The sequence below is a fragment of the Calypte anna genome, chromosome 14, assembly GCF_003957555.1.
Source record: "Calypte anna isolate BGI_N300 chromosome 14, bCalAnn1_v1.p, whole genome shotgun sequence".
Classification (NCBI taxonomy): domain Eukaryota; kingdom Metazoa; phylum Chordata; class Aves; order Apodiformes; family Trochilidae; genus Calypte; species Calypte anna.
In genome coordinates this window covers 3,112,575-3,138,938 of record NC_044260.1, presented here as the reverse complement: position 1 = coordinate 3,138,938, position 26,364 = coordinate 3,112,575, and the positions used below count along the sequence as shown (strand labels likewise).

At 51.0% G+C, this 26,364-nt stretch overlaps 1 protein-coding gene across 1 annotated transcript in view; it reads right to left on the bottom strand.

Moving 5' to 3' along the window:
• The window catches only part of HS3ST4 (heparan sulfate-glucosamine 3-sulfotransferase 4), a 46,446-nt gene extending 21,703 nt beyond the window's left edge, over positions 1-24,743 (bottom strand). Inside the window, exon 1 of the mRNA XM_008490891.2 lies at positions 24,076-24,743. Coding sequence (XP_008489113.2) covers positions 24,076-24,743 — 668 coding nt within the window. The remainder of the gene's footprint in view (positions 1-24,075) is intronic.
• Between the last annotated feature and the right edge of the window lie 1,621 nt (positions 24,744-26,364).

Sequence of the window (26,364 nt, the reverse complement as noted above, 5' to 3'; positions counted from 1 at the left end):
TCGCTTCCCCCACAACTTATCTGAACTCTTCCCAGATGGCTTTTATCCTTAAACTACTGTACAGCAACACAGAAAAAAATAACAATAATTTAGGATCTTCTTTGACTTCAGCCAAATACCTATTCACTCAATTTGCCAAAGGATGGGGCTTTCCTTTCTTTATATAGCCTGTGTGGTTTTTTCAAGCATATGCAGATAATCTCCTGCTTCTCATAAATGCAGCCATAAACTTCATCCTTCTGCCCCCTTGGAAGTCCATAAAACCTGGAGGATAATGAGCACCATCCTGGGAGGCAACAGCTAAATGGGGGCTGCAACAGCCAGGCAGGTCCTGGGGGGAGGTCCCAGACCTTGGGTCCCACTACTCTCCACAGGGGGGTAACAAGCACAAAGAGGGACCCTTGCCTGGGAAGGTCTCGACGTGGGCAGTGCTCCTGCTGGGCACCCTGGACCTCCAGGCAGCAAAGAGCTGGTGACTACACGTCAGCTCCTGATATTCCTCTCAGAGCGTGCCCAGTTTGTACAGAGGAATCTCTGGAAGGAAGTCCTGCCTACAGACCAGCCTGGAATGGTTCTCTTCTCCTGCCCATATGGATGAAAGATCTACATCTGGGAAAACATTATGATCTCTCAGTGAATTACTTGAGGTCTCTAGAAATTCAGCCCTCCTGAAATTCAGCCCTCCTGAAATTCAGCCCTATTAGTTTTGTCTTTTTTTTTTCCTCATACTAGGAAATTAATTAAGGCTTCAAATTATGACTCATCTCAAGCCTGTGCACTAAAGCAGATGAAGGTGTTCTGTCAACAATGGAACTTTTGCCCGAAATGCTTTAAAATCTGAAGGTTCATCAAAATTAACTTCAGTTTGCAAACTGTTTAGCAGCTTTGGTTTTTTGTGTGTGTTTTTTTTTGTTGTTTTTTTTTTTTGGTTTTGTTTTTTTTTTGGTTTTTGTTTTTTTTTTTTTGGTGGAAAAACAAACAGTTCAGAAATGCTCCCAGGCATCTCTGCTGCAGTTTCTGGAAGAGCAAAGGCGGCTGGCACAGATCTCTGATCCTTAGCCAATTTCTCCAGTGCTGGATTATAAGCATCCTTCTTCCTCTTGCTGGAATGCAGACAAAACCTGCATGTTCCTGTAAAAGCCTCCAGCCATAAAGAAGACAAAATGGTGTAATGTTTAGCAGACCATGGTCTCCTGGCTATGGTTCTGTGTCCTTGGGGTTAGCAGCTTGGGCCATGGCTGGCCCCCATCACTCTCTGACTCCTCTGGCATGGGAGGACATCTCTGACTGAGCAGCAGGAAGATGCCACCATGGACGTCTGGGTACATCATCCCCAGACACAAAGCAGACTTTGACACGTGCAAAATAATGAAAGCCCCTTCCCTGACAGCAGAAACCTCCTGTCTCAGTCCTTCACAGGGGGCAAGAATGAAAACAAACACTAGCATTTTCCTTTGACCCCTGACACTGGATTACCAGAGATGTGGTCATCTCACCCTGCTGGAAAGGGGGCTGCTATCCCAGGGCTCGGGCTCCTGGGTGCCCAATCAGTTTTGACAGTGAGACCAAAGGTTCTTCAGGTTCTCTTGCAAATGTCCTGCTTGATCATCCCTGCCACAGGGCTCTTCTGGGACTGGACTGCCCAGCACTGCCTGCAGGGCTCCTCCAGTAAACAGCTCCCAGCTCCCTCCCTGCCAACTGTGTTGTCCCAGGAGTTGTCCTGCTCATTACAGGTGTCTCCATCCTGCAGATGACAAATCAGTCCCTGAATGTGCAGGCTGCACAGCGTGTCTCTGGTTGAGCTGAGATTTCACCCAGAACCACATCCCCAAGAGTTATTATCAGTTTCATTAGATTAATGATTGCAGCACCACCAGCAGCATAGCAGATGAGGCATTTACTTCTGCATTCGTGTACAGTAGCAACCAGTTGCATGGTTTTGCTTAAATCAGGACAAGAGACTGACAGAGTGAGGCGTGATTTCTTGCTGGTTTTAGCAGAAGGGAGACAGATTTATGATGCTTAAAAAATACAAGACTGGACGGGGAAATGGACAGAAATCTTCTTGGTCTGTGCATAGCAACACAAAAAACTTTAACCCCTTGCACACTGTCAACTTCTTTCCAGTCTGTGCTCAGGTTGGACTGTTGGTAGCAGCACACAATGTAATGGGGTGAAGAAAGCAAATTAGAAAACAGCCGAGGCTGTCATCTGTACTGCTGATGTGCTGCCCACGTGGTGGGCATGCTGGGATGAAAGGAAGCTCAGAGATTGTACCATTAACACATCTCATGATAAATGATGCGTAAAGTTTTAGCATGAGGTCTTAAGGAGGCTGTGATTGGGAAACACGGACTGAGGAAATGGCAGCTGGGGGAAGGATCAAAAGGCAAATCTGGGGAAGGGCTGGGAGCAGCCTGAGCCCAGGAATGGTTTACCCTGTTCCCATGAAGCTGAAGTCTTCTGAGATAGCTTAGACACTGAGGCAGCCCTGGTAGCTATGATGCTCTTAGCAGGCTTTCTTACTTTCTTTTTTTAAACCCTTTCCTATGCTTTGATGCAGTCTTGAATGGAAGAAAGTTATTTTTTTATCTTGAAACCTTCTCTGAGATTTCTGGACCCTCTGGGAGAGGAAGATCATTAATGAGATTGCACTCAGCAAAGTCACAGGGGCTGGTCAGGGCAGGAGCTGTCAAGGTGCCCAGCATGGGGGCTGTGTCCCACCAGGTGAGGGCAGGGGAAAATCCCAGGACACTGAATCCTTAAGCACTATCCTCTGGTTCTCCTTAGGGCCACTACTGGGATCTGCCAAGGTTTCCTTGAAGCTCTGTAGCAGCGGTAGGAGGGGTGCTGGAACTGTCCATGTCTCCCATGCTCATTTCAGGCTCTTTTGGTGCTGTCCTCAGCCCACCGCTGTTGGGAAGCACATGGAAGGTCACCATGCTTTGATGAGCTGGAGTGAGCTGGGCTCTGTGCCTCAAGCCCCAGCCTGTGTTTGAGCCTCTCAGCACCACTCCTGGAACTATCCTGAGGGTCCCTGGGAAGCTGCCACCCACTTCCATCTGCTTCTCTATGCTGCATCTGCCAGCCCATGGATCCCAGTGCCGGCGGGGAGACCCAGGGGTGGTGACATTCCAGGCCCTCTCCACAGCTGGGGCTTTGCGGGATTCCTGAGGCAGAGAATTAATGCTGTGGCTTTCTCATAAACACCATGCAAACACAAAGAGAACTGAGCAAAAGATAAAACGGAGATGAATTTTTGGGAGGAGAGAGATTGGATAAAGAAACAAGGCATCAACATATGCAGTTTATGCACAGGGAAGATAAATCTTGACAAGAACTAATATTTTATGTGGAGCAAGCAACCTACTAGTAACAGATACACATATTTTAAAATGTGGTATTAGGAAGAAAGTCGTGGCTTCCCCTACTCCTCATCAGAGCCCCTGACAAGTACAACCTCCTTACCCTGCACTCAGCAGCACCATGGAGTAAAGCATTTTCCTCTTCAGGCACTCTCCCTGCTGCAGCCTGGCATGATGGGACAGGACCACTGCTCCAGCTCTCAAACCTGGGGGAGCTCTTTCTGCTGATGACAGACACCAACAGCCCCAAAGTGCCCAGGGCCACACGCTCTGATGGCCCCGTTCCTCCTGCTGACCCCCACATGGAAGGTGCTCTGCACAGTTATTGTGTGACTACTGCACACTGGGGCTGGGAGCCAGGACTCCTTCTCCCTCACATCCACGCCTGGAGAGGACTCTGCCCCAAGGCCACCAGGACGCAGTTCCGTGCAGGCTCCCAGCCTGATTCTGTGCCAGACCATCTGTCTGCGCTCCCCATCTCTCCTTGCCACAGCCAGAGATTTGGACAAGTGAGCACATTTAGCTGTCACTGGAATCTTCCTACCTGGCGTGAGGGTTGTAAAGCCTTATCTGCATTTAGAAATTGCGCTAAGCCAGCAGATCTCCCGCATATTTGCTCTTTGAAACCATGCTATGAAAAGCTCTGGCAGGAGGGCCACATAAAGGGAAAGCCCTGCCTCTCCAGCCTACAGATAAAGCTTTGCACCAGACAAGACATTTTGATATTTTATGCTAGAATTTGGCATTTCTCCAGAAGAGCTCTGAGTTATCTTAAGCTCCATAAATGCAGAGCTAAAGCATTAGAAGGGAATTGTTCCTAAGTGAGGGTTAGAGGGGCACAGCAAAAAGGGTTCTTAGGGGGTCCTCTCCCGTTGGCTTTGTGGGGATAAGTGCATGCTTACACCCACACCCTGCAAAAATGCACCATGCTCGGCAACACTAAGCTGGGCTTATAGCAAAACTACAGCAAACCAACTCCTCCAACCTCCTAAGTACATCAAAACATCAGAAAGTGAAAAATGTATTTTAACATATGGTGATTATATAGGATGATGGCTGAGGACACCAACTGGGTTTCGTTGCTTCTTTGCAGAGATCCAGAAGCTGCTCTGGGCAGAGGAATGGAGGTGCTCAGAGAAAGAATGTGAGGGTGCAGCTGCAAAAAATCTCCAGGAGGCTTCTGCTGGCAGCGGAGTGGCTGGAAAGGTGCACAGGAACCAGATCTGCCTTGGTGCCCACCCTGGGCAGCCGGTTTTTGCAGGAGCAGAGGGTAGGATGTGAACAGCTAAAGTAGATGGTCTTGGAATAATCTTGAAGGAGAGAAGTGAGGCAGCTGCTCAAAGGCATGTGCCAGACCGGAGCTGAATCCTGCTCCGGGAAAGGTGCCGGCGCAGAGGAGCCCCTGCCTCTGATCAGGAAGCTCAGTAAAGAGCTGGAGCATTTAAACAGCAACAGCAAAGGGACTGGGAACAGAAAACAGGAAAGAGCAAACAGCTTTTAAATAGTGGCAGCGTTCCGCTATGGAGGAGGACTGAAGAGGCAGGATTACCATCTATAAATACAAGCAGCACTGAGTTAAAAGGCTAATTAGAATAGCAAAAAGAAATACAGCAGCACATTTCAGAGACTATTACAACTAACAAAGAGTTTTTCCAATCTGTTTGCAGGAGTGAATATGAAAGAGAAAATTGGATCCCTCTGAAATGATCTCAAGAATTGGAGGAGGAAAAAGGTAATGACAGATCTCTCAGGCAGCTATTCAAGCTCCCTGACATCTTCATCTGCTGCAAAGGAACAGGGGAGGACAACAGGCTTGGTTTTCATGTCTTGGGAGGAAAAAAGCCAGTAAGAGTGGAGGAGTTTGTGAAGAGATGGGGAACAAAAGAGCAGTCTGGGGATTCTGCCCTGGGTAGCGTGCTGAATCTGTGCACACACCTCTGTACTAACACACACCCACACTTGTGCATACACCTCTCTACACACACACCCCTGTACATACACACCCTTGTGCACACACCCCCCACATACACCTGTACACACACCCCCTTGTGAACACCCCCCCCCACCACCTTTACACACACACAGGGGCCGGACTGGGCACCCACCGCCCCATCCTGCCCAGAGATCTGCTCCCCCCAGCACTGCACACCCTGATCCCACAGCAGAAGCTGCTCCCCACCCCGAGCTCCCATCGAGGGAAGCAGTGGGGGATAACTGGGGTGACTTTGACTCTTCAGCTGTTGATGATATCACTGGTGGCTGCTGGGACCAGAGCCACAGGTCATGATGACATCAGCCATTGATGGGGCCTAAGGGTGACAACTGGGGATGATTCAAGAATCAGGGAGGGGGCAGAGGGGATGAGCGGATCACAGGGAGCAGACACAGAGTGCTGCTGTCTCCTCCCCAGCAGACAGCGTGATCTGGCTCCTGGTGAGTGCACGTGGCAGTGAGCAGACAGGGACAGCGTGGTGGCATGGCAGCCTGCAGACTAGGGCAGCAGAACTCTGAAATCTCTCTAATTGCAATGCCTAGCAAATCCTAACAGCAGCTATGGTACTTTGCTCTTCTCCAAGGATGCAGAGCGGCTTCATGAGCATTAATTAACTCCAACTCACACAACACGCCTGCAAGGCAGGTACAATTAGACCTGTGGAGAGAGAAAGGGAGCAGCCCTGGGTCCCCCAGTGTGGCCATGCAGAGGCAGCACAGAAGACCTGGGAGATCTCATGGTGCCCACAGGACCAGATCCCTCCCTGGGGTGTGATTACAGCCCAGGAGTTCCACTCCCAGGACTCTGCTCTAATTACCCATCCCATCTCCCTGCACACTCACATCCATATTCATCCTGACTCCCTAGAACACACATAAGGCAAAACCATAAGGAGCAGCCCAGCTAAAAAAGAGCCATCAGCTGCAGCCCTCTGCCCTGGCTGGGTCCAGTCGAGTCCACCTGTCATTTTCTCCTGCCTTTCCTGCTGTGTCCACTCCTATGCTCCTGCCTGTTGCTCCCACCCTGAGCAGCCCCTGGAGCCCCACAGCTCCGTGTCAGACCATACCCCATGCTGATGCACCAGGCAGCCATGCAGAGGCAGGAGATGGGTCCTGGATGCTCAGACCACTTGGCTCTGCATCCCCATCCCCTTCCATGGGGCCTCATCCAGAAAGATGCTGGGGCTCCAGGAGGTGCTCTCTGGGGTATGGAGTGAGGCGAGGGAGAAACATTCACAGGCTTGCACCTAAATCAAGTATTTTTAAAGTGAGTTTCCCATGAGATGCCAGCAGCTCTTTCATATTATGCAGCCTGTGCTGGCTGATCATGTCATCCCTCCAGCTGGTGAGGAGAGCGACTGCCAGCTGCCTACAGGAGAAGAGAGACAGCAACGTCTCCTCCTGCCTGCAGACCTGCACTGGCTCATCCCCCAGCACCACTTTTGGCTACAAAACCATGGCTCCTGGAGACGGACACAGGACAGCAGCAGAGGGTCAGCAGCACACATGTGCAGCCCCAGGCTGGCAGGGAGCAGAACGGTGGGTCCCAGACAGGAGTACACAGGATTTTTTCCAGAAATGTAAAACTTCATTGGTCTCAAAGGGTGACAGCCCTTCTGTGTCACACCACCCTCCAGCCCTGCCCAGCTGGAACCACTGCCTGCTCCCAGGTTATCTATCCCTTCCTCCAGCATTAAGCAGAGGACACAGGGTTGCACCCAGCCCTTGTCCCCATCCTTGGGCTGAGGTTACTTGAGATGACAGGAGGGATTCCACATGCTGGGGAGCAATTCCTTATCCATACAGGGCTGCCCTGCCAGGCACCCAACTCTGAAGGCAGGACGCAGGGCTCAGGAACCTGTCCCAGTGACCACCCCAAGCCACCGTGCCCTCCCCTGCTCTGGTCACTGCTGGCACTCTAGTGGGTGGGAGGATTTGTACTGAGCAGGGATGGCTGCCACCAATGCCAGTTTTAATAGCAGGCTCACCTTGACAGAAAAGCCCCTTGCGCCCTGGCAAAGCCAATGGAGCTGAGCCACATGAATTCACCAAGTCAAGCCTGGCCCTTTGCAATTTGCACTTCCTTAGCATGGGAAAGAAATAGTTATTTCCCCTAATTACAAGTTAAATGCCAAATAAATGCCCTATCCTGTATGGTAATTGCAGTGTCGCTGAGTGATTAATGCCTGCTCTACAAGCTGAGAATCTGCACAACATTTGCAAACTGTAATAACCAGCTCCCCCAAGCTCTGCATGGCCTTTCTGTCACTGGCCATTTGCTGGCTCTGGTGAGCCAACACAGAGGGTGGTCCGCAGCTTGCCAGAACCTCTCAGCAACAGTACACCAGCAGACCCCCTCTATGGGCTCCTGATGCAGTGCCAGACCCAGGCCCCCACCTCACACCCCCTGGGCTGAGCCGGTCCCATGCCTGTCCCTGAGTGGAGGATCCTTAGAGATGCTCTTTTATGTGTTTTTTCCCCAAAATTTTACTCATTTCAGTTAATAAACAGCATCAGTGGCCCATCATGGTGCTGACTGATGTGAGGTTGAACACTGAGATGGATTATCCAGCCCAGTGCCCTCCTCTCCCAGGCTTTCTGCAGATTGCCATTCCTGGTTGTACCCAATGCCCGGGTGGGAACAGGAGGGTCCGGAGGTCCCAGCCCACCCAGCAGCCAGGGCTGAGCCCCTTCCCTCTCCTGCAGCCCCTCCTGAGGGGCAGCTGCTGGGGAGGAGGAGAGGCTTTCAAATTTAATTTTATATAGATACGAGGGTCTCAAACAGTGACACTTGCTAATTACATTTCAGAAAATAACAAAAGGAAATTCTAGAGAAAAGCTCAGCATTTAGTCCCTCTCCACCCCTCCCTCAGGTTTTTTTCCTTTTCTTAAAATATTAATCTTTTAAGCATTACTCCCCAGTGCTGCTGGTACAAATGCAGTGTAACCTTGAATTCTGTGTAGCAGGGCTGGCTTTCATTATTTATTAGCAAGATCAATTAGAATATTCTGTTTGCAGAAGAATATAATCCAATATGCACTTCAAGCACTAACAGCTAAATATATGCTTATTTAAAAATCAATCTAAAAGTCAAGGTTTCCTTTGTAAATCCTTACTACAGATTAAAAAAAAGCTTTGAGTGTTACCACCTGCTGAACACTGTGGTCTCAAGGAGATAGCTATACATTTTAAAACATCTCAAATGGGAATTGATTGTAAGAGACAAACAATTGCTGAACCCCAAAGCAGAGGGCTCACAGCTTGCTGGAGCATGAGGATGTATGGGTCCCACGGGTGGGTACCTGGGACCCCCCCGGGGCAGCCACTCCCACCCCCCCCTCTCATTGCTGGGAGCGCAGTGGGAGCTCAGGGGCCCCCAGCACAGCCCTGATCTTCATTGACTTGCCAGGGCTGACAGAGAGCCAAAGCCTCCGCCCAACAGCCCAGCCCAGGATCCGCAGTGTCCTCTCCTTTCTCCCCCGAGTCGCAGGTTTCTAAGATTAATTGTCATGTATTATGTATTGACCTCAGCCACGACCTTGGCCCAGCGTGGCTTCCTTCACCGGCACCTCGGCACCGCAGCGATGAGGGTGACAAGGCAGGTGGTGAGCAGGGGGTGGCAGGGGGTACAGTGGCACAGGGTGGTCCCGATGGCCCCCGAGACCCCTGCCCACCTTGTGCCCACCCCACAGCCTCTCCCCAGCCATGCCAGCTCTCCACTCAGCTCTCCCTTTCAGCTCTCCCCTGCGTAGCCAGGCGCAGGCGAGCTCAGCGAGCTTCCAGGTTCTTCCTCTTTCCTAAGCTCTTTTTCTTTGATCTTTCATTTTTAAATCCTATCTCCAGGTAAAGGAGATATTTGGTGGGATCAGAAGGTGACCTTTAACAAGGTTAGCAGAGCCTCAAACAATATCCCCGTGAGTTCATGCACACTCGAGTGCTAAAGGGAATGGTTCTCTGATCTCCTGTTCCTCGGTGGAGAAGTTGTTTCACAAAGATCTCTGCCAAAAGTCTGTGCAGCAGGCTGAGGAAGCTTCCTTAAAATCCCAACACCTAGAGTTAGGCTCAGGTTGTCCTCCAACTTCTGAGAAAGCAATCATTAAAAACTTCTGAAGTATTTCTGTCTCTGTTTCAGTTCCCAGGCTCTTGCCAATTCCCTGGGTCTAACAGATTCTCAACTATCTCCCATCTTTCACTTAGCTAAATAAAATCCCTCGAATGCCTCTTAGGAGAAGCATTACTGCTGCAGAGGGTCAGAAAGAAGCAAACAGAATGATTACAGCGAGATTAGTGGGCTGGAAATGCATCCAAGCAGGGCACGGGACGAGCCCCTGTGCTGCCTGTTGGGCTGCAGAGACCCCCTGGCCCTGTAGGGCAAATACTGGGACTCTCAGTGCCACCTCAGCAGAACTGTGTCCTTCAGGGGGACACGAGATCCGCTTGGGGAGATGTGGACAGGGACCAGCAGCATGAGTTGGTGGGTGGGAAGCCCCTTCTCCAGGAGCTTGGGCTGCTCATTTTGCAGGTGAGGGGTTGCTCTGGCTTTGACTGAGACCAAGAGCAGACCTGAGCATCCTGGTGGCAGTGGACACATTCCAGGTGGGAAAATTACATCCCGGGCTAAGGGACAATGTGGGCACGTGGTGGCACCACGCTGTGGGGTCAGCTGGAGCTGGGGGGGCAGCCGGCACTGGGGGGGTTGGGTCCCTGTGCTGTCAGCATGGCGAGGGGCTGCAGAGGCTCCCGGGTGCCTGGGTGTGTGGCAGGGTGCCCGCAGTGAACAGACGGGAGCAGTGGGTGGGTGGGATGATAGTAGTGCTCATCATTTCCGTGGCACAGCAGGCACAGGCAGCACGCAGCACCCCGCTGCCAAGCGCTGGGCACAGAGCAGCTCTGTGGGACTGCCCGTCCAGCACAGCTCGACCACCACAGCCCTCTGGCAAAAAAAGGGTCCCCTACATGTCCTCTCCAGGGAGGGGGAGAAGAGGTTCCAGCTCTGGGCTCCATGGGACACATGGAGGCACTGAGTTGGCTCTCCAAGCCCTGGTCTCCTTGGGCACACATGTCCTTGCACCCCTCCCTGCAGGATGGTGACCTCCCCAGGCAGGCCAGCAGCCAAGGGGTTAAGTGCCTTGTTATTCCCTTCATACCCGAGTTTCACTTATTTGCAGACTGAATTTCCCAGCAGCTGAGACTTCTTACAGCACTGGATCTGCTGTAGTACCCCGTTATTATAGATTGCGAGTTCCTTAAAGGTCAGATAACAATGCAATTGAATCATATTAGTGAGCATAGTGACTTGGTATTTTACTAGGAAAACCCATAAAGCAAATTGTTTGTTGCAGAGAAACATACGTGGTATAATAAAGTCAGTGTAATTGTCTCCAGAAACAAACAGCAGTTTAGGAGAAAAATCCTCTTGTAATTGTGGGTCCTCAGCGCAGCCGCCACCAGTGCTGGTGCTGGCAGGGCATCAAGCACAGAGATTGCAAGTCTGTATTTTGCAATTTAGGTTACAGTACCTAAATGCATTGCAGAAAACCTAGAAGGGAAATAAACAATTTCCAAGTGCATTGTTGAGAGACTAATATTCAATACCCCATTTAATGTATGGTTTGCAGTTAGTGGTTAATCTAAGACAACACGGGGAGGGCCGTGTTCTGCGCTGCTGTTAAGGAAATGCAGAATTGATTGTGAGGATGATTGAAGATTTCTGAAGAGCACAATTCCCAAGTCTGTGATGACCCCTTCTTTTTTTTTTCCTTTTCTAGTTTGGCTGTAATCTACTCAGACAAATCCTTTTATCACATTTATTTCCTCTCCAAGTTACAACTGGTGTGATTAATTACTTAACTTTGCAGTCCTGCTTGCCCTGCTGTACACTCTAATTTTTCTATTTCTTAAAATGGCTTTCAATCCCAAACAGATGTATTGCCTTTTTTAATCTCCTTTACTTTGTCCCACTGAAATTGTCTTTTGACAGTCCTGCTGGGGAAGGTTCCCCAGGACTTCCCCAGGAGCCACCCATCCCTTCAGCAGGTGATGAGCACCATCAGCCACCCCCTTCCCATGGCAGAGGGCTCGGGACTTCTCGAAGGGAGAGAAAAAAGCACAAACCTCCTTCTCCATAAAGTCAACACTTGCCAGGCCCAAGGGGGTCACAGCCACTATGCCAGCCTGGAAATTCTCATTTGGGTCTAGATTTAATCTTGTAATGAAAAAGGAATTACAACCGGTGCAACTGTTTTAACCTTCCTTAGTCACAGAAAGAGGAGGAAAATTTAAAAAAAAAAAAAAAGAAAAATTAAATACACAAGGCCAGGTCTCCTCCCATCCACCTCTAACACCCACCTTGGCTGCTCACCATCGGGGGAGAAGAGCAGGAACACTGCACGCTCCCACTGCCCTCCCTGTGTTGTCATCTCCCAGCCCAACCACGAGGAGACACATGTAGAAAAGCAATTAGATTGGAATCTAGTTTCCTCTTTCTACCTTGCCTCTCTCTTTTCTTTACTTAGATATTCTTCAGTATGGTAACTAATATGATTTGTGTTTAGCACAGTGTGAAACAAGAATGATTTATGGGTCTGTTAGCACTACACAGCTACCTGACGCCATCTCAGCCCTCCGAAAGGGCAGTCCAAGAGCAGCTTGACGAGAGTTCTGGCATTACGTGCAATTATTTTATACCCTGCCCACATAATCACTGTTATTCTGGCTCTCCTGGTGCCTGTGTGCTCTCCTTACACCACACTGGGCTCTGCTGTGGGAGACAATAGGACCAGGACCCTCACCTGGCACCAACCCCCAACACAACACTGGTCCCAGCCCATGGACTGAGCTGCTACAGGGTTTAAATTGATGCTTCAGCCCAGCTTAACTCCTGCCCTAGCTAAAACGTAATGCAGGCTCAGTCTGTATTTCATGACCAATAGCTAATGCAGAGGCTCTGCATGCTTGGAGATGGATCAGATCCAGCTCCTTGGGTGCGCTCAAGGCTCACTCGGTGACTCGGGTACCAAAGTCGTATGGAAAAATCTCTGGTATCAGTCAAATTTTACCCATGGCTCCATCAAGGAAGACCCTGTGCCTCTGTGCCAGTGAGTGCCCTTCATTAATTCCTAATGCTGCCCCAAGAACACCCAGAGTCCTCCTTGGCTTGGCAGCATGCCCCAGCCAAGGGGCAAACAATAAGCAGGGCCCCCTCCCTTCCTTCAGCATACAGCAAGAACCCAAATGAAATAATGAAAGTAACTCATTTTAATGCCACAGAGGGAATTGTTTTATTGCTAAAGCAGCAAATAGAACTAATTGAATCCACTGGAAAAGAAAAAAGAAAAAAAAGGAAGGAAGGAAAGGTGCAGTGCACAGAGAGAAAGGGTGGACTGGAGCCTGAATATTCATGGGCCTGGAAACAGCAAATCCTCGAATGCAAAATATCCTCCTAACTGATAATAGTGCCAAAGGCAATGCATGCACAGCGCTCGCAGAGAGGGAGTTGGGAACGTTTGCATTTACAATATACTTTTTTAAAGCAATATTGTGGAACAAATTCTCTGGTTCATTAAGTTCCTTCGCACCTCCTTGGCAAAACCTGGGAGCGAGCACCAGCACCAAGGGCACCTGCAGCTGAGCCCCCTGTGAGGCAACTGCTCCACTGCACCCTGGACACATCCAGAGCCCACTGGGGACAGAGAGGGGACCAGGCAGCTCCCTGCTGGGCCAAGGGTGTGGAGCCAGCAGTGATCCCCCCTCCATGCCCAGCTGGGCTTCAGGGCTGGGGCACTTCCTCCCAAATCCCTTCCCATTTCACACATCACCAGCTAAACCTGCCGCAAGCTTTTAAACTCTCTGTTTTCAGGAAACCTTAATTTTCAGTGGCAACATATATATATTAGTGTAGAGGGTTGCATGTTAATTAAGGCAGCATTCATGTTCTTCATTACAATACTAAGTCATCCAGCAAGAAACTCCAAGGATATAAATCCCATTAATGAAAGAGCAGCTGTGTATTCTGCTCTGTACATTTCAGCAGAGAGGCACCAGTGTTACCAAATGCCTGCTACAGGGGGTGTGCCAGGAGGAAAACCAGATCAGAAACCCAGTTTGCACTCAAGGCTTTACAATATTTTTTCAGCACCACTCCAAATGTCAGCACTGAATTTGCACCAGCAAAGCCCTGAGTGTGCTCCAGTTGCTCCTGGCCCCCTGGGGACCCCCAAGGCCAAGCAGGGGTGCAGGGGTGCCCCAGGGGGTGCTCCCAGACCTGAGGGCAGAAATAGGGGCCCTCCAGGGACAGGAGCCATTGGAGCTGCAAAGAAGGAATCTCATCCTGCACCCCCTTGCTGAGGGCTTGGGGCTGGGCTGCCCCTGAGCTCCCTGCAGGAGAGAGCCCCAGGATGGGTCCCCCAGCCCTCCCTGCATCAGCTCCTGATCCTCATCCTCAGGCACAGCCAGGAGCTGAGGTCTCCCCTTGCCCACAGCGTGCTGGCAGCATCATCACAGGTTAACAGGGACATCATCACAGGTTAAAGCTCACGTCCATGCTGGAGCCATGCAGGGACCCCAGCCAGCAGGAATTCCTCCTGAGACCACCACCTCAACTGCAGCCAGCACCTCTGAACTCAAACAGTAATCAACAAACTCCTGAAACACTCTGATGATGGGAAAACACTCCCTCACTGTGGCCCACCACAAAAAATGGCTGAAGGATTAATGTGCAGGTTTTCCAAATGAGACGGCCTATGGCAGAGACACGGACACTCTCCCACAGAGACAAACACATCCCAAGATGAGAGTGCTTCAGGATACTTTGTGGAAACAGAGTAATAATAAAACACGTTGATGTAACTTTACTAGCAATGGCTCCAGCAGAAAAGCCTATAATGATCTAATAACACGTTTCCCCTGCTGCCACTCCAGCTTTGAGAAATCCAGGGTAGTTTGAGCCTTAAATCCATCCTGCTTCTCCTTTGTCATTAATTGTTAGACTGTTCACATTACATGTTTTACATACCAAATAGACTCCAACTTCATGGTGGGCTTGACTGCAGAAATGCCTCTTTTAATCTTCTTAATTCTAAAGTAGTATCAAACTTTAATATTTTTAAATGGAGTGTACATTTACTCACATCTGACAATATCACTACAATTTAGGAGCAATAAAAGTCAAGCTCCCGTCTGCATGATAAGCTTGCAGCTTTATTTCCAGAGTTCAATCAGTTAACCTAGGAGAGCAATAGCTCCCCTACAATGAGTAGCGATGCAGAATAATATTTAGATAGAGATAAACCCTTCTTGCATAGGAAATTGTGTTACAATTTGCCAGGTCTTAGAAATTCTCAGCGAGATGCGTTAGTTTACCAGTGAAGTTATTGCCTCGGGCATTTTTCCACAGTGCTTTGATTATTTTCAGGGGTTTCTAGAGGATTTGGAGCTGAGTAAGGAACTGTTACTGTTTTCAACCCAGGAGTGTGCAGCAGACCCAGAGGCACCACCTGCACCCTCCTGCCCCATGGAAATGCAGGCAGTGATGGGAGAGCAACCCCAGGGGCATACTAGGTGGCATTCTGAAGGAGCATCCCCAGAGGGGGCTGAGAGGAAGACCCCCAAGCCCATCTCTGCTGTGGCCAGCACAGCCACAAGCTCACTGACCCTGCTGCTGGGCCCCTTTGGGTCCCATCAGGCCCAGCCCCGTGGGACAGACACGGTTCCAACAGCAACTGCAGCAGATGCCTGGTCAGCTTGGATTGCTCTCTCTTGACCAGACATTTAATTTCTCTTGGGCAGCCATTAATGATGCCTGGTGAGCAAAAGCACTGCCGAGTGTCTCCCCTCCACAGCCCTGGGCAGGTTTCATCCCCTCCTGCTCCAGCAGCCACCACACTTCCATCTCCTTCCCAGCAGCTGAAGCTCTCCTGCACCACCCTCCCCAGCTCCAGCTCAAGCCCAGCTGCTGGATTCTGCTCTTTGTCTTTCTGTGTGCTTTTAATAGCTGAGGCAGCAGAAGCAGAGTCCTCTCCTGAGGGACTGCTGTCTCCTCCAAGCATGGGCTGGCTCTGCTGGCCACTGGCACCACTGAGCAGGGGATGGTTGATGATTTACACCCTCCAAACCCACCCAGCAGCACAAGTGCTGACACTGCCCAGGGACTGACCAAGTGGGGATGAACCCAAAGGCACCCACAGACCCCCAGCAGCAACAGCTCTGGGATCCAGGGGCTGCCACCAGCACTTCAGACACAGTGGGTCTCTGATTGGGGTCTCTGATTTTAAACAATCAGAACTGGAGCCGAGTGCTGCCCCATGAACACCCTGCCTAGGCCATGCAGCCCCCCCCCCCGCCCCCTGCCCTGGGCTCAGCGCTGGGTCCTGAGTGGGGGCAGCTGAGCCCCTAGGGCAGCTGGAGCATCCCAGAGCCCCTTGGTGCTCCAGGGATGGGGTGGCTGTGTCTCCTGGTGTTAGGGTGATGGCAGCTCCTGCTGTCAGCTGCGGAATACAAATGTGAATTTAACACATGCTTCTGACACTGCTGTTGGCTTTCCAGGAGTGTGCCCACTGCTCAGCTTAATTATATGACTGTCCATCAAGAACAAACACAGAAAGGGCAGAGCTGAGGCTGAAGTAAAGTTATTTGCAGATGTGGATGAATGCTAAGAGAAAGTATATTATATTACTGGAGCCATCTCAATGCAAGATGAAAGGAAATATGCTCTAAAACAAAGGGGATCTGCAAATTCAGGCTACCAGAGCAACACTGTTCTGCTCAGATCCAAAATGATTACCCACTAATAGAGGAGGGGGGGCAAGTCCACTCCAGCCTGGCTCTGGAGGGAATGGAAATCAGATTTTGGCTTGAAATGTGTTACAGCTGTGATACAAAATAAGGACTGGCAGATAGAGTTATTTTTATCCAAAGTCAGTTCTGTTTAGTAGGTCTGTGGCTATAACTGATGCCCCTGTGCTATTTCCTCTTCCCCCTTGTCCCCCTGCCTCAGTTTCTCCAAGACATTGATGAGATCGGAGCAGACAGCTATGGGTATATTTTGAGAGGATCCTACATTACTTAACTGTAAAAATCAACTGTAAATTTTGCATCCACCTTCAGCATTTGGCCTGTTTATATTGCCAAATAAATTCTTTAAAGAAGTACTGTACTTCACAGGAGAGCTTGTCAAGGTAAATACCTTCATTTACATAAAATGTGACTAGCAATTGAAATGTTAAAGCCATAAAGAGCAAGTTTATGATCCACCCTTGATGCTTGGATGTATAATATGACAAGGGGGAAAATAGTGCTCCTCGCAACATTTACTAAATTGGTGTGTGGACTCTGGGGATGGGAATGGGAGATTTGAAAAAACAGGTTGGAGGGTTTGAGATTGGTTTGTTGGTTGTTTGGGTTGTGATTTTTTTTTTTTTTTCCCATAAATATGGATCTTTTCCACAGCCTTCAGACAGTTGGCTTTTAAATACCCTCCTTCAGCTTGGAAACAGCAGCTCCCCATGCAGACAGACAGGCAGCTGGGCAGGGGCTGTGTGGGAAGGGACTCCCCCGGGGGTGCTGGCCTCAGCTCTGGGGGGGGCAGGACCTGGGGGGAACAGGCAGGACCCTGGCCACACACTGCCATGCACTGAGTGTCCCCAAAAAGGTGGAAGCAGCAAAGTGTGCCCAAGTGCTGCAGCAGAGGTCTGGGCACAGCTCCTGCAGGGTTGGATCACAGGTATGCTGAGCCACTCCCGGATGGATCCTGCCCTGGATCTTCATCTCCCACACCCCAGGAATGAAGGCAGTGCCAGGCTTTGCTGGGGCTGAGCTTGTGCCTTTGATCTGAACACTAATTTCTCACTGTGATTGAGGAGACAATTATAATTTAGGATTTCCTTTTAAAATTTTTAAAAGGGATGAGAAACCAATTTAAACCATTTCAAATCCTACATAATACTTTTTTTAAAGTGAATAAAAAGGATAAAATGGACTGCTGCCTACATACGTACCACAGTGAAATTACAATATCCACACTTAATGCTCTGGAAAGTTTGATAGTGCATGCTCCTCACCTGAACTCAGCACGAGCATTTCAGCCATTCATTCATACTCCTACCCTTCTCAATTCATGGAAACCACTTCAAGAAAAAATAATTTGAAAGAAATTACCTCTGTGTATTACACCATGAGCAGAGAGAAATGTCCCACATGAGCCTCTCCAGCCCCCAAAGCAATAAAATTTCTGCTGAAGTGGATGATATAATGACTCAGGGAAAAGAAGTCCCCATGACAACAAGAGGTAAGAGAAATCCATGAAAAGAAAAAGACTCCGACCTCTCTTGGTACAAGGTGTCACCAATTTGTGCTGGAATTTTCACTTTGAAAACTGAAAGCCTTTGTCTGTAACTTTCTTTGAGAACCTGTAGTTCCTTCTTTGCCTGTCTGGGCTCTGAACAGAGCAGAATGAGGCTTGCTAAACCAGAAGCCTTGCAGGGGTGAGGCTCATCATTTAAACCCATGAATGCAACCGGCTGACTCTTTGCCTCTCTCTGTTCCAAAGGGGCTGTTTTTCCCCAGGCTTGTTTTTGCATTTTCTGTAGCATCTACGTGCTGGAGTGATACCCCATCCACACACAGAGCAGAGCTCACCAACTTCAACATGACAAACACCACTTAAACCAAATAATATCTGCTGTTTTTTGTCTGTGAATTATTGAGCTAAATCCTAGAGAAAGAGTGTTCTTGAAAATACAACATAACAGTTTGGTTATTTCAGGCCTGGTAACCTATGACAGCTCCCTGTGTGCTCCCAGGGATGTCACCAGCAGAGGCATCCCTGCACCAGGGGCATCCCTGACTTGGTTGGCTGGTGCCCTGAGCCCTGGGCTTTGCCCTCCCAGGTGCTCCTGGGCTGCCAAGGGGGGGCCATGCAGACCCCCCCAGCTCTCTGCACTGTGAGCCCACAGTCACCCCCAAACACACATTTCACCCGGAGGCAGAAGCAGCTCTGCAGGAGCAGGTGTGCTGGAGCCCTCTCTGCCACCACCTTGTCCCTGGTACTTCTCTCCCTCTCTCTACAGGAGCAGCAAGCTCAGCATGAGGGGCTGCAGGTGTGAGAGCCATTGCCATTCCCATGGCTACAGCCCAGCAGCCTATGGAGAACCATCATCAGGTGATAAAACACTGCCAAGAGGCCAGTTCATTCCTGCATCCCAGTGCCTGGGCTGGAACTGGTAAGGAAGGCAGGAGCAGGCACAGGGTGGGCCTTGGCTCAGTACCCAGGGCAGAGCTGGAAGCCCCCCAGCTCTGGCAGGCAGTGGGTTCACTCATGGAGCAGAAAACAACCCATGCTTGATGTTGGAGAGGCCTCTCTGCAGTCCCCAAAGGGGTGAAACACAGGAACCAGCCAGCAGACAGCCTGGCCCCCACACCCTGCACAGCCCAGTGCCAGACTGAGACTCTACTGGGAGCTGGACCCTGGCATCATGGACTTGCTCCATGTGGGCTCAAAAGTACACACGTAGGACCTAACCCAGACCTAAAGGTTTAGGAGGGATGAAGGGGAACAGGTACTGAGGGAGCTGTGCCCAGGGATCCATGGAAGCTCAGTCACTGCATTTCAGCCAAAGCCAACAAGCAGCAGGTCCCAGAAAAACCATCAATAAGCTTTTCCCAAGTTCCCAGAAGCATAGAGGGCACTGGGAAGGCCTCGTGCATTGCCAGCATCCCCAGCATCAAGCCCCGTCCACCTGACCTGTGGATGTTCCTGCTGAGCCACCCTGAGGGAAGGGCTTTGATTTCCCCAATTCCCTGAGCTGATCCCAGAGGCAGGAGCATTGTACAGCAGGGCAATCCCAGCAAGGGTCAGCCTGGGGCTGAACTCAAATGGATCTCAGTGACTGCTGCCCAGCAGCTGCTGGGGGGCTCATCCCAATGGCCCCCAACACCCCTCACACCTCCTCTGCCAGCAGCCACAGCCAGCCACCTGCCTTGGGTCAGACCCAGAGCACAGAAAGACCCAGCAGCCTCTGACCAACACAGTGAGAAGGTGGGGAGATGGTGAAGAACCCTGGGAAGAGCAGAGCCCATGACAGTGATAACGAGGCACGACGGCCACTTCCAGCACAGAGGAGTTGATGTCCACAGGGACATGAGTGAGAGCGGTGGCTCCACAGTCACAGCCAGCTGCTTCTTGGAACCACTGCTCAGGGCACATGTTATACTCCCTGTCACAGTATTATTCATTACTTGCATGAGGTAGCAGCTCACAGAATAGCACACAGGCCTGACTGTTAGGGAGAATGCTGAAAAAAACCCAGACAGGCAGTGAAAATAGCATTAGACATGCAACTCATTTGATTGCCTGTCATGGTGGCTTCTCCCTGCTGTGGGACTGCTGCACGCATGAAGCTGTGCCCCTGGAGAAGTGCTTAATGTGCACAGGCCTAGGGCAGAGAGAGGAACATGGTCTAATTACAGAGACACTGCTGCAGCTTCTCCGTGAGGGCTCCACTGAGAGAGAGGGAAGGAGTAAAGCAATGTGCATGTACACGTAGAATTTAATTCCTGAATGACTGGAATAAGCTTCAAATCAGTGAACTTTAGAATGCTACAATTTGATTTCACCACTATCAGATACTCTCTTTGCATTGTGGAGACCATGTTTTTGTTAAAACTTCAAATTTGTTTTCAAAATCCTGCTACTTGTTTGCTGAACAAAGCATGTCAGGTTAGCTTTGGAAGCGTGAGCAGACAGAGCTGAACCACCTCACAGTGCTGCACCTATGGGCAGTGGGAACTGTGAGCACTGAGCTGTTCCTCTGAGCTCTGGACCTACTGAAATGCCAAAGGGCTCAGAGCTGGTCATTTGCACAAGCAGAAGGACCCAGGTAAAGTGCCACCTATGCCAGTGCTGAGGGCACCCACACTCTGCACACAGACACCAAAAACATTTCTGCTCTGACACCTCCTGACTGCTCACCAGCAGCACTGGAGCATCTGGAGGTATCAGCAACCACACAAGAAACAGTCCCATCCCTGAACCTGCTGGTGATGGGCAGCACAGCTATTCCAACCTGATCACCTCCCCCTCTCCAGTGCTTAAAGCCACCCAAGATTCCAGGGAAGCCAGGACTCCCACAGAGAGTCCTCAATCTCCCAAAGGGCAGATGCTGTGGAGAGCTTGCAGTTCCCATTATCCACAAATCCTCTCTTGCTCTTGAACTTGTTTCATGCCTAGGCAAGGAACTTGAGTATATCCCAGGTGCTACTTCTGTTTGTGCTGGTAAAGAGCATTTGTAGATATAAGCTAAATTTCTTCAGTGCTCAGGGGCCTCCCAAGACTCCCCATCATTCTGCTGCCCTTGCTGTGCTCTCAGAAAGGCTCAGACAGTTCATTCCCAATGGGAGGATAGCTCAGGGCAGAGCTCACACCATGGGCCATGAGCATCTCGTGGGAGATGCAAACATTCCGGGGGGCTGTGCTGGGGGTTACCAGTGCCTGTGCTGGCTGGGCAGCATGAGAACCTGTGGGCACCCAGGGAGCAGGAGGACATTTGACACTGACTAAAAATCAGCAAGGATGGCATATCCTGAGGTTGAGAAGGAACAAGTGGGTGAAGAAGCACCAGTGAGAAAGGCAGGTATCTGTTCCTCACCACTACCTTTCATCTGCAGTGTGACCAAGTTCTGGCATCCTATAAGGGACAAAGTCAGCAAAGTTTGTCACTGAAGATAGTGTTACTGGCAGGTATCTGTGCCCTGGACTTAGGAGAAAGCGAAGATATACAAGTAATGTATACCCCAGAGAGAAGTGTTGCCACAGTGTTAACAAAAGGAAAGGTTAAAAGTTTTTTCCCACTCAGTCTTTATCACTGGTTAACAGTGACCCAGCTATCTCCAGCATTAAGGGTTAAAAAAAAAAAAAAAAAAAAAAAAGAGCTAGATTTCACAACAGAAGTTGATGTACAAGGGGGTATGATGTGCAGTTGAAGGAAAAGCTGCATCACTGACTTTGTCCCTCCAGAGAGCTCAACATGAGGATGCACAGAATCATAGATTACAAACATACAAACAGTTCTGGCAGCATAACAGTAACCAGCTGGAACAAGCCTTCAACCCAGTTTGCACCTGTACGTGTGCAGGAAGACCTTGGTTCAGTAATTTCTACATAAACATTGACTGCAGAGTGAAAGCAATCACAGGCAGCAAGGCTTTCCCTAAAGGTTCCCAGGAGAACAGACCCGCAGCAGTCAGCTCCCCTCACCCTGGCTCCAGCTCCTAGAAACATCCTGGACACAGTGTTCAGGGTTCACCAAAATTCCAGGCGGCAAAGACATCAATATTCCAGCATGGGACACAGACACAAGGAACAGTGGTGTTTAGGTACTGTGTCCATTTTACAGGTGGAGAAACCAAGATGGGAAAAACCTCTGCTCTTCCCTCCAGCTCTGCTGGACCAGGACATGTTCTCAGTGCTGAATGACAAAGCAGCCCTGAGGGTCTGTTCTTCCCTGGCTTCACTACATAAGAAAAACTTGAGAGTATTAGAAGCTCCCAGTTTATAATGCATGAAAAGAAGTGTGATACGCAAAATATAAACACATGAGAGAAGTCACTCTGAGGAGATGCTGCTATAAACACTTCAATAGTTGCTTCTTTGCTTAAAGAAAATTGGCATTTCCATGGAGAGAACTCCAATTACTCTGCCTGGGACACAGCTGCCAGCAGCCAGCCCGTGCACTCTATCAGGTAATCTCCGAGGTCAGCAGGAAATAGCTGCTGGTGTAGATGGCCACATTACCCCCCTCTGTTTTTTCTTCATGTCTGCACAGCACTGAGCTGCCAGCTACCTGCTCGGGGGCCAGCCTGGCGCTGGGACAGCACCAGGGGACACGGAGATCTCCAGCCCTGTGCCTTATCCCAGCAAGCATGAAAGACTTGCCAGGAGAAAGGAGAGGAATGCTCTTTGGGTGCAAAATGGCTTTAGACTACGCAACCTGGGCAAGACTCAGGGCCACAATGTCAATTAAGCAGCTATGTAATTCATTTATCCCATGAGCAGACAATTCATCCCCCAACCTACTCTGCTCAGGACCATAACAACCCAGCTCTGACCCAACCTCTTCTCCTACCTCTCTGCCAGTGCTAGAAATCAGCTAAACAAACCCCAGAGCTACTGCAGGGAAGACAAAAATCTCAAAACACATTCTGCAGATAAAAACCTGTGTGTGCCTTTTACTCCAGGAGAGAAGTTACGCCCACTCTCTAGCCTTTTTCTTGTATCATGGCTTTAAAGATGAAAAAGCAGCTGCTTGCCATATTCAGTGCTTGATCTTCTTCTGTCTATTTTGAATAAAACCAAACCTTTTTATATGTCACTTTCTAGCCTCTTCCAGAAAGTTTCTAAAGTTATTTTTTCAAAGCAAGACTTTCCTGCAGGAAAATTCTGCAAAATACTATGTTTGAAATTTATACATATAAACACAATAACCACAGTGAATCCTTTATTTCTTTCCCCTGTCAGTACAGCACACGAAAAGACACTCAGAGACAAATGCTCTTTCCCATGCTGATTTCCACTTTATTGAAGTCCTTCAAGAAAATCTCTGAGCATTTTAACAAAGCCAAGTGGATCTTACACCAAATAAGTGTTATGAAGCCTTTGCTTCCACAATTGCCATAGAGGACTGACTGGAGTTCCTCACATTTAAATGCCAGTGGCACAAAGACCACGCATTCTGCTTTAATAAACAGTGACCAGATAACCCAAGCAGTAACTACTTGCCTCTCTTCTGTTTTCCCTTCACTTTCAGAGCAGCTAAACATCCTCCATACCAACTGCAACAAAAAGACAGAACTTTGCCAGCTAAACCACAGACCATTACTTACAAATGAAAGAGTATGGGTTGCTTACAACTGTAAGCTAAAGAACTGCTAAGAATTTGCAAGTTCAACTGGTGTATTGCATTCTTTTTAGTTGTGAGAGAGAGAAACCCTGAGCCATCACAATTCATTGACTTGTGAGATCTGCCAAGGCACTTAACACTTCATTACTGCAGAACAGTATTTTCTAATAATCAGGACTTTTAGAATAATATTCCTTTAAAAAGCTACCCTATGTGAGACAACACATAGACTTTTTCACAAAGAAAATTAGATCTTGTCAATGGAAAAAACTTTCTGACACGGAACTTGTTGAATTAAGAGTAAATCCTACTTGTGAAGTCACCCCAGCAGCCTGTGTGAAAGCAGGTAGCTTTCACCTCAAAAGCCCTCAGCACCACCTGGAACAGCGTGCAGTCGGGTTTATTTCAGCAATTTATTAATTACTGAGCTATTCGGACACGTTTTACGCCAGGAACAGCTGGACTACTACTATCTGCCTAAGCACTCTGTGCACGGGAATCACGGGAAAAAGATGTTTTCACACATTTTCTGCTTTCCCAGAAAACCGCATTTGGAATCACAGCAGCTGCCAGGCGAGGCACCCACGCGATCGCCCAGCCAGCCCTGGCACCGCGCTCCGGCTGTGGGCTACGCACCCGCGCGGTGGTCCCAGGACACGCCGCGGGCCCCGGCCCCCGGCCTCCTCTCCCTTCCCATAGCGTCTGGGGGACGCCGCAGTGTCTCCGGGATCCACCGCCCAGACACCCGGGGGGACAGGGGGAACCTCCACCCCGGAGCCCACGGACACATGTCCTCTCCCCGCATCCCAAGCCCCCGCGTCCTCACCTGTACCACTCCAGACCCTTCTCGTAGTTCCTGTCGAAGAAGTGGGGTTCGGTGCCCACGGCGCGCACGTCGGGGTGCGCTCGGATGGCCTCCAGCAGAGCCCGCGTCCCCCCTTTCTTCACCCCGATGATGAGGGCTTGCGGCAGCCGCTTTTCACCGTAGTCCGGCGTGGTGCTGCCGCCGCCGCGGCTCCCGGGGCTGCCGGCCCGGCTCAGCTCCTCGTCCGTGGTACTCGACTCCTGTGGGTCCTTCTCGAAGGCTCCGCTCTGCGCCGTGATCACCTCCCCGGGAGCCAGCGGGGTCCGCAGCCAGGCACCCGCAGCCCCTTCCCGGCTGTTGTTGAAGGCCCGTGTCGGGGCCGCGGAGGGGGCCGGGGCTCCGGAGCCGCTGGCGGGGGAGCGCGGGGCCGCCGTGGCGGGGAGCGCTGCAGGGGAGCGCGGGGCCCCAGAGCCCGCCGTGCCGAGGAACAACACGGCGGGGGAACGCGGGACCGCCGTGCCGGGAAGGGCGGCAGGGGAGCGCAGGGCACCCGGGCCGGTGCCCCCCATGAGGTTGTAGCACAGGTACGTGAGGCAGAGCGAGAGGCTGCACATGCAGAGGAGCTTCCGCGCCGGGGGCACTTTAGAGCCGCGCCCGCCCGGCACCCCCGGCTGGGCAGGCGGGGACATGGCTGCTTCCCGCTCCTCGCCCCGGGCACCGGGCGCACATGGTGTCAGCCGCGGCCCGGCCGCCCCAGCCGCATGGGGCGCCGCTGCCCCCCCGCCCCGCCGCCGCTGGGGGGGAGCCCCGCATGGCACGGTCGCCGCCGGCCCCCGCCGGGCACCGGCGCGCCTGGGCTCAGTGCGGCAGCGCCCCGGTGCCGCCGGCTCCGCACTGGTGCTGCCCGAGTTCCTACTGCGAAACTTTGTGCCGGGTGGGAGGCGGGAGCGCGCTCTCGGCGCGGGGAGGGGAGCGGGAGGGCCCGCCCCAACCGGGAGCGCGCCGAACCCCGCCGGTCAGAACCACGGACAGCGTCGGTCAGAACCATGGACAACGAGCGGGAGGGACCGCGGGGTCTCGGAGCCCCGCCGGCTGCATCCCTGCTCCCCCGTGCTGTGCCACATCCACCCCCTGCCCGCACTCACCCCTGCAGGGAGTGCGTGTCACCCCAGCGCAGGGACAGTACCAGCTCTCCTCTACAAATCCCTCTGCTTTCCTTTCTCAGAAAATCGCCATGCCACATGCTCCTTGGCCCCTTATCTCAGCCTGCTCCCACCTACCCTTCCCTCCCCCTCTCACCACACTAAACCACACCTCCTACCCAAATCCTCCAGCTCCCCAAAGGGGAATGCCCAGACAGGTCTTTGGGAGAGCCCCACACAGCAGGGCCAAGGCCCCCAGGCCCCAGCACTCTGAAGATCTGGAGCAGAGTGGATGGGTTTGATAAGGCAGCTGCCGCCTCCTGGGAGCTGGAGGACAGGGGGAAGACCCCGGGCATAGGCAGGTAGTTTAGTGCACAGGTAGGTGAGGCCACTTACACCTTCACATGCTGTTTTTCAGAAACTCTGTCCCCAGCCTGCATGTAGCAGTATGGGGCTATGAGCTTCCCGTCTCACAGCTTTTCTGGAGAAGCCACCAATCCTTTCCAGCTCCACATTTTGGCACTTCCCACCTTCAGTTCTCAGCTTTGGCTTCAGCAAAGATTTTGTGAGAGAATTAAATGCTTCAGTGTCTCTCACCTTCCTCCCATGTCTCATTCTGGGGTCTCCCAGGAGTCTCTCCGTCATAGATATTGCCCTGTAGCATTGGGGCACCTGATAGGTGTTGGCATTCCAGACACCATGGTTTCCCTCAGCAGAATGGTGCTGGAATCACCATGGTACAGAGATGAACTGAGGAGCACAGTCATTTACTAAGGCCCTTGCTGCGCAGCAATCCGACCTTAGGCACCTGAACTGCTACCTCCAACCCACAAGCACCATCTGAATGCTGCCAGTCACCCAAGAAGCCAGCGCTGCCACAGGTGGCAAGAACTGCAACATTAACACAAGCCCCCAGTTGGGCTGCTGAGCAAGTGATGGAAAAGTGCAGAGGACATTTCCAGCTCCCATGGTTGTGGGTGCTGGGAACCTCATCCTGTTCATGAGCAACTGGAGGTTTTGGAGGCCGTGACCCTTCCTCACCAGCCTCCACTTTGGGAAACTGCAGAGCTTTGCATCCCACTGAGCCAAGGTGTCCAGGTGAGGGCTGGATGGGAGAGAGCTGGCAGAGCTGCCTCATGCTCCCCCCAGCTGACATGGCCTAAATTTA